At 40.7% G+C, this 9,038-nt stretch overlaps 1 protein-coding gene across 3 annotated transcripts in view; it reads left to right on the top strand.

Moving 5' to 3' along the window:
• ST7 (suppression of tumorigenicity 7) overlaps positions 1-2,063 on the top strand; it is a 489,358-nt gene extending 487,295 nt beyond the window's left edge. For all 3 annotated transcript variants that reach the window (XM_053716687.1, XM_053716686.1, XM_053716688.1), the window contains exon 15: positions 1,766-2,063. In XM_053716687.1, coding sequence (XP_053572662.1) covers positions 1,766-1,861 — 96 coding nt within the window. In that variant the 3' untranslated portion in view covers positions 1,862-2,063. The remainder of the gene's footprint in view (positions 1-1,765) is intronic.
• Positions 2,064-9,038: the final 6,975 nt, after the last annotated feature.

Below are 9,038 nucleotides of genomic sequence, written 5' to 3'. Positions count from 1 at the left end.
TAAACATAAAAAGAAACACACTGTGTTAAAAAAAAAGCAAATCACTTATTTGTTTAATTGCAAAATGAGCACTTAAAAATTCTCAATCTAGCCGCTGCCCACAGCTAAACAAGGAAGCAGACATTGCAAAAGTAAAGTTTTATTTAGGTCACATGATTTTTGCAGCAGAACTCCTATATTGATTATGGACAATAAACTGACTGGAGCTATTATATGGTGTCTCCTAGCAACGCTTTAAAAGAAACACTATACCTTTGCCTTCCTGTTGCCGCCTCCTCCTCCTTGAGGGGCTGGGACAGAAAGTAAAGGACACTGCAGAAATAAAGTGAAAAAAGTATTTAAAGATAAAATCCTTTTAAAATGATGAATACATCATGCAATGATTTCTATTAAGTACAAGCCACTGCTTAGTGCATTTTTGTTACTACAATAAAACAGACTGTTTAGCATCCCTTTAAATGTCTTTAAAATATTTATTTTCAGTGTATTCAATTTTTTACAATCATGTTTGATTCCTGATATATACAGTGGTTACACAAACACATCAAATTTAAGTTCCTTTAAAATAAAAATTATTTAAAAAAAAAATAAATTTCATGGGCTATATAAATGGATCATCTACAAAACATTTATGCAAAGAAAAACAAGTGTATAATGTCCCTTTAAGGGAGACAAATATTTTTACCACCACTTTCCAAACTTTATCACCTCAATGGAAACTAGGCCTATTTTTTTAGACAGAAGCAAGAGGGTTAGTTTCCATTGAGGTGGTAGTGGTTACTTAAAAATTCTCCATAGACTTTAAAGGGCCATGATACTCAAATGTTAAAACACTTGAAAGCGATGCAGCTTTTTACAGTTATACTGCATCAGTTTCAAGTGATTTAGCATATGAGTATTATGTCCCTTTAATGGAGATAAAACATATTTTTACCATCATTTTGCAAACTTTACCACCTCAATGGAAACTAGGCCAAACTTAGACGTAGTTTCCATTGAGATGGTAAAACTTTTATTTCCTTTAAAGACTATGGATAACTTTTATGTTACCACCAGTTTCCACAATTTACCACTTCAATGGAAACTAGGCCTTAGTGTGCATAATTTTATTGGGAATATATAATCAACCAAATAAACTTTTTAATTATATTTCTTATCACATATTTTTTTTTCTTCACTGCCATGTTAAAGGGACACTGAACTGTAAATTGTTTTCCTCCTTAATTAACTTCCAATGACTATATCAGCTGCAGGGTATAAACTGCTCCTTTAGGTTCATTTTGTTAATATAAAATGTTTTTTTTGGCATATTAAAAACACAACCTATTTAAAAGTGCTGAGTTTGCAGAAAGAGCAGACCTCCTTATTTTATAATTTTCTCTTTACATATATGCCTTATTATCTTGTCCCTTTGTCTATACACAAAAGTCGATACTTTGAGCAATTAACATTTTGGTACCTGTCACACCCTACTCAGCTGCTGCTGATTCCTGTTTACATAGCTTTTCTTTAGAGAATGCAAAAGTATTCATATTTTTAGTATAGGTGGTGGCTTTAACAGGCAAAATCAGATATTTCAAATGATAAAATAAAGGTAAATTCGTTATTTGTAAATTTAATAAAACGCAAGCAGATATGATGAATCATTGCAAACACATTAAAGGGGAGAACGTTTTCAGTACAATGTCCCTTTAATTTGGATTCACGACTCACTTTTCATAACTGTACTGAAATCTAATAAACACCTTTGATATTTGTTTTTCAGTTCCTAAGTACCCTGTTTGCACCTTTAAACTTTGTGATGGAGAAAGTAGAAAGCATCCTTCCCTCCAGTTTGTGGCACCAACTTACCCGGATCTAAGACCTATGTAGCACGACTCGCTCACGCAACATCTTATATGCCAACTTTTTGTTGACTGCAACAAAGCATGAGAAAAAGGGAAAACCGTGACATGAACTAAAACAAACTGTCTGGTCTCAAATACAAACTGTTTTTGTTGTAAAAAAAAAAAAAAATAACAAAAAAGACAGAAAATAAAAAATTGATGTTCAGTTTCATTATATTTTGCCTTCAGAAAAAAAAAATCTGAAAAATAAACTTTTGTGTATGGCAGCAGAAAAATGTGATGCTTTTCGTAGATTTAAATTGTATTTCATGATCAGCTTGAACTTCCATGAACATCTTTTAAAGGGACAGTCTACACCAGAATTTTTATTGCTTAAACAGATAGATAATCCCTTTATTACCCATTCCCCAGTTTTGCATAACCAACACAGTTATATTAATATTTGTTGTACCTTTGTGATTACCTGGTATCTAAGCCTCTGCAGACTGCCTACTTATTCCAGTGCTTTTGACAGACATGCAGTTTTGACAATCAGAGCAGACTCCTAAATAACTCCACGGGAGTGAGCACAATGCTTATCTATATGACACACATGAACTAGTACTGTCTAACTGTGAAAAACTTTCAAACTGCTCTGAGCTAAGAGGCGGTTTTTAACGATTTAGAAATCAGTTTGAGCCTACCACCAAGGGAACAAAGCAAATTTAATGATAAAAGTCAATTGGAAATTTGTTTAAAATTGCAGGCCCTATCTGAATCATGAAAGTTTAATTTCTCCAACATAGGTGTGTCCGGTCCACGGCGTCATCCTTACTTGTGGGATATTCTCTTCCCCAACAGGAAATGGCAAAGAGCCCAGCAAAGCTGGTCACATGATCCCTCCTAGGCTCCGCCTACCCCAGTCATTCTCTTTGCTGTTGCAAGATGGCTAAGAGTTTTTTTGGTGTTTAAATGTAGTTTTATTCTTCAATCAAGAGTTTGTTATTTTAAAATAGTGCTGGTATGTACTATTTACTCTGAAACAGAAAAGAGATGAAGATTTCTGTTTGTAAGAGGAAAATGATTTTAGCAACCGTTACTAAAATCGATGGCTGTTTCCACACAGGACTGTTGAGATGAATTAACTTCAGTTGGGGGAAACAGTGGGCAGACTTTTGCTGCTTGAGGTATGACACATTTCTAACAAGACTTGGTAATGCTGGAAGCTGTCATTTTCCCTATGGGAACCGGTAAGCCATTTTCTTAGTTTAGTATAAGAATAAAGGGCTTCACAAGGGCTTTAAAGACTGGTAGACATTTTTCTGGGCTAAAACGATTACTTTATAAGTATATTTAATGGATGTTAACTATAAATAGTTCTTTTAATCTTGGGGATGTATTAAAAAAACGGCAGGCACTGTATTGGACACCTTTTTCACTGGGGGCCTTTTCTAGTCATAGGCAGAGCCTCATTTTCGCGCCACTAATGCGCAGTTGTTTTTGGAAAGCAAGGCATGCAGATGCATGTGTGAGGAGCTAAGAACCACTGAAAAAGCTTATTGAAGGCGTCATTTGGTATCGTATTCCCCTCTGGGCTTGGTTGGGTCTCAGCAAAGCAGATACCAGGGACTGTATAGGGGTTAAATGTAAAAAGGGGTTATTTCTTCTGTTATGTGTGATCAGTCCACGGGTCATCATTACTTCTGGGATATAACTCCTCCCCAACAGGAAATGCAAGAGGATTCACCCAGCAGAGCTGCATATAGCTCCTCCCCTCTACGTCAGTCCCAGTCATTCTCTTGCACCCAACGACTAGATAGGATGTGTGAGAGGACTATGGTGATTATACTTAGTTTTTATGACTTCAATCAAAAGTTTGTTATTTTAAAATAGCACCGGAGCGTGTTATTACTTCTCTGGCAGAGTTTGAGGAAGAATCTGACAGAGATTTTTTACTATGATTTTAACCGGAGTCGTTAAGATCATATTGCTGTTCTCGACCATCTGAGGGAGGTAAAGGCTTCAGATCAGGGGACAGCGGGCAGATGAATCTGCATTGAGGTATGTGGCAGTTTTTATTTTCTGAATGGAATTGATGAGAAAAGCCTGCCATACCGTTAAAATGACATGTATGTATACACTTCAGTATTCTGGGGATGGTATTTCACCGGAACTACTGTGTTAAGGTCACTAATCCTTTTAATAACTATTCTCATGTTAAACGTTTTTGCTGGAATGTAGAATCGTTTACATTGCTGAGGTACTGTGTGAATAAATGTTTGGGCATTATTTTCCACTTGGCAGTTTTTTGCTTTAATTGTGACAGTTTCGTTTCTCTTCACTGCTGTGTGGGAGAGGGAGGGGCCGTTTTTGGCGCTCTTTGCTACGCATCAAAAAATTCCAGTCAGCTACTTTTATATGTCCTGCATGATCCGGTTCATCTCTGACAGATCTCAGGGGTCTTCAAACTTCTTTGAAGGGAGGTAAATTCTCTCAGCAGAGCTGTGAGAATTCTTATAGTGACTGTGTATAAAAAACGTTGTTTTGTTTTTCTTATGTACAAATTTAATTAGTGTTGTTTTTTACTAATGGGAACAAACCTTTGCTAAAAGTTGTGTTGTTTTAAAATTTGATGCAATAACTGTTTTTCAGTTCATTATTTCAACTGTCATTTAATCGTTAGTACCTCTTTGAGGCACAGTACGTTTTTTGCTAAAAAAGATTATAACCAAGTTGTAAGTTTTTTGCTAGTGTGTTAAACATGTCTGACTCAGAGGAAGATATCTGTGTCATTTGTTCCAATGCCAAGGTGGAGCCCAATAGAAATTTATGTACTAACTGTATTGATGCTACTTTAAATAAAAGTCAATCTGTACAATGTGAACAAATTTCACCAAACAGCGAGGGGAGAGTTATGCCGACTAACTCGCCTCACGCGACAGTACCTGCATCTCCCGCCCGGGAGGTGCGTGATATTTTGGCGCCTAGTACATCTGGGCGGCCATTACAGATAACATTACAAGATATGGCTACTGTTATGACTGAAGTTTTGTCTAAATTACCTGAACTAAGAGGCAAGCGTGATCACTCTGGGGTGAGAACAGAGTGCGCTGACAATGCTAGGGCCATGTCTGATACTGCGTCACAGCTCGCAGAGCATGAGGACGGAGAGCTTCATTCTGTGGGTGACGGTTCTGATCCAAACAGATTGGACTCAGATATTTCAAATTTTAAATTTAACTTGGAGAACCTCCGTGTACTACTAGGGGAGGTCTTAGCAGCTCTCAACGATTGTAACACTGTTGCAATACCAGAGAAACTGTGTAGGTTGGATAAATACTTTGCGGTACCGGCGAGTACTGACGTTTTTCCTATACCTAAGAGACTAACTGAAATTGTTACTAAGGAGTGGGATAGACCCGGTGTGCCGTTCTCACCCCCTCCAATATTTAGAAAGATGTTTCCAATAGACGCCACCACTCGGGACTTATGGCAAACGGTCCCCAAGGTGGAGGGAGCAGTTTCTACTTTAGCTAAGCGTACCACTATCCCGGTGGAGGATAGCTGTGCTTTCTCAGATCCAATGGATAAAAAATTAGAGGGTTACCTTAAGAAAATGTTTGTTCAACAAGGTTTTATATTACAACCCCTTGCATGTATCGCGCCGATTACGGCTGCGGCAGCATTTTGGATTGAGTCGCTTGAAGAGAACCTTAGTTCCTCTACGCTAGACGACATTACGGACAGGCTTAGAGTCCTTAAACTAGCTAATTCTTTCATTTCGGAGGCCGTAGTACATTTAACCAAACTTACGGCTAAGAACTCAGGATTCGCCATACAGGCACGCAGGGCACTGTGGCTAAAATCCTGGTCAGCTGATGTTACTTCTAAGTCCAAATTACTTAATATACCTTTCAAGGGGCAGTCCTTATTCGGGCCCGGTTTGAAAGAAATTATCGCTGACATTACGGGAGGTAAGGGCCACGCCCTACCTCAAGACAAGGCCAAAGCTAAGGCTAGACAGTCTAATTTTCGTCCCTTTCGGAATTTCAAAACAGGAGCAGCATCAACCTCCACTGCACCAAAACAGGAAGGAGCTGTTGCTCGTTACAGGCAAGGCTGGAAGCCTAACCAGTCCTGGAACAAAAGCAAGCAGGCCAGGAAACCTGCTGCTGCCCCAAAGACAGCATGAACCGAGAGCCCCCGATCCGGGACCGGATCTAGTAGGGGGCAGACTCTCTCTCTTCGCCCAGGCCTGGGCAAGAGATGTTCAGGATCCCTGGGCACTAGAGATCATATCTCAGGGATACCTTCTAGACTTCAAATTATCTCCCCCAAGAGGGAGATTTCATCTGTCAAGGTTGTCAACAAACCAGATAAAGAAAGAAGCGTTTCTACGCTGCGTACAAGATCTGTTAACAATGGGAGTGATCCATCCGGTTCCGTGGTCGGAACAAGGACAAGGGTTCTACTCAAACCTGTTTGTGGTTCCCAAAAAAGAGGGAACTTTCAGGCCAATCTTAGATTTAAAGACTCTAAACAAATTCCTAAGAGTTCCATCGTTCAAAATGGAAACTATTCGGACAATTTTACCCATGATCCAAGAGGGTCAGTACATGACCACAGTGGATTTAAAGGATGCTTACCTTCACATACCGATCCACAAAGATCATCACCGGTATCTAAGGTTTGCCTTCTTAGACAGGCACTACCAGTTTGTAGCTCTTCCATTCGGATTGGCTACGGCTCCAAGAATCTTCACAAAGGTTCTGGGTGCCCTTCTAGCGGTACTAAGACCGCGAGGGATTTCGGTAGCTCCGTACCTAGACGACATTCTAATACAAGCTTCAAGCTTTCAAACTGCCAAGTCTCATACAGAGTTAGTTCTGGCATTTCTAAGGTCGCATGGATGGAAAGTGAACGAAAAGAAGAGTTCTCTCTTTCCTCTCACAAGAGTTCCATTCTTGGGGACTCTTATAGATTCTGTAGAAATGAAGATTTACCTGACAGAAGACAGGTTAACAAAACTTCAAAATGCATGCCGCGTCCTTCATTCCATTCAACACCCGTCAGTAGCTCAATGCATGGAGGTGATCGGCTTAATGGTAGCGGCAATGGACATAGTACCTTTTGCACGCCTACACCTCAGACCGCTGCAACTATGCATGCTAAGTCAGTGGAATGGGGATTACTCAGATTTGTCCCCTACTCTGAATCTGAATCAAGAGACCAGAAATTCTCTTCTATGGTGGCTTCATCGGCCACACCTGTCCAGGGGAATGCCATTCAGCAGGCCAGACTGGACAATTGTAACAACAGACGCCAGCCTACTAGGTTGGGGCGCTGTCTGGAATTCTCTGAAGGCTCAGGGACTATGGAATCAGGAGGAGAGTCTCCTTCCAATAAACATTCTGGAATTGAGAGCAGTTCTCAATGCCCTTCTGGCTTGGCCCCAGTTAATAACTCGGGGGTTCATCAGGTTTCAGTCGGACAACATCACGACTGTAGCTTACATCAACCATCAGGGAGGGACAAGAAGCTCCCTAGCAATGATGGAAGTATCAAAGATAATTCGCTGGGCAGAGTCTCACTCTTGCCACCTGTCAGCAATCCACATCCCGGGAGTGGAGAACTGGGAGGCGGATTTCTTGAGTCGCCAGACTCTTCATCCGGGGGAGTGGGAACTTCATCCGGAGGTCTTTGCCCAAATACTTCGACGTTGGGGCAAACCAGAGATAGATCTCATGGCGTCTCGCCAGAACGCCAAACTTCCTCGCTACGGGTCCAGATCCAGGGATCCGGGAGCAGTTCTGATAGATGCTTTGACAGCACCTTGGAACTTCAGGATGGCTTATGTGTTTCCACCCTTCCCGCTGCTTCCTCGATTGATTGCCAAAATCAAACAGGAGAGAGCATCAGTAATTCTAATAGCACCTGCTTGGCCACGCAGGACTTGGTATGCAGATCTAGTGGACATGTCATCCTGTCCGCCTTGGTCTCTACCTCTGAGACAGGACCTTCTGATACAGGGTCCATTCAAACATCAAAATCTAACTTCTCTGAAGCTGACTGCTTGGAAATTGAACGCTTGATTTTATCAAAACGTGGTTTTTCTGAGTCGGTTATTGATACCCTGATTCAGGCTAGGAAGCCTGTTACCAGAAGGATTTACCATAAAATATGGCGGAAATACCTATACTGGTGCGAATCCAAAGGTTACTCCTGGAGTAAGGTTAGGATCGCTAGGATATTGTCTTTTCTACAAGAAGGTTTAGAAAAGGGTTTATCAGCTAGTTCATTAAAGGGACAGATTTCAGCTCTGTCCATCTTGTTACACAGACGTCTGTCAGAAAATCCAGACGTCCAGTCCTTTTGTCAGGCTTTAGCTAGGATCAAGCCTGTGTTTAAAGCTGTTGCTCCACCATGGAGTTTAAACTTAGTTCTTAACGTTTTACAGGGTGTTCCGTTTGAACCCCTTCATTCCATTGATATAAAAATGTTATCTTGGAAAGTTCTGTTTTTAATGGCTATTTCCTCGGCTCGAAGAGTCTCTGAGTTATCAGCCTTACATTGTGATTCCCCTTATCTGATTTTTCACTCAGACAAGGTAGTTCTGCGTACTAAACCTGGGTTCTTACCTAAGGTAGTCACTAACAGGAACATCAATCAAGAGATTGTTGTCCCATCCTTGTGTCCAAATCCTTCTTCAAAGAAGGAACGTCTTTTACACAATCTGGATGTAGTTCGTGCCCTCAAGTTCTACTTGCAGGCAACTAAAGATTTTCGCCAAACTTCTTCCTTGTTTGTCGTTTACTCTGGACAGAGGAGAGGTCAAAAAGCTTCTGCTACCTCTCTCTCTTTTTGGCTTCGTAGCATAATACGTTTAGCCTATGAGACTGCTGGACAGCAGCCTCCTGAAAGAATTACAGCTCACTCCACTAGAGCTGTGGCTTCCACTTGGGCCTTTAAGAATGAGGCCTCTGTTGAACAGATTTGCAAGGCTGCAACTTGGTCTTCGCTTCATACTTTTTCCAAATTTTACAAATTTGACACTTTTGCTTCTTCGGAGGCTATTTTTGGGAGAAAGGTTCTTCAGGCAGTGGTTCCTTCTGTATAATGAGCCTGCCTATCCCTCCCGTCATCCGTGTACTTTTGCTTTGGTATTGGTATCCCAGAAGTAATGATGACCCGTGGACTGATCACACATAACAG

The sequence above is a fragment of the Bombina bombina genome, chromosome 6 (assembly GCF_027579735.1).
Source record: "Bombina bombina isolate aBomBom1 chromosome 6, aBomBom1.pri, whole genome shotgun sequence".
Lineage (NCBI taxonomy): Eukaryota > Metazoa > Chordata > Amphibia > Anura > Bombinatoridae > Bombina > Bombina bombina.
Note: the sequence above shows the minus strand (reverse complement) of the source record. Positions and strands in the feature narration are given on the sequence as shown.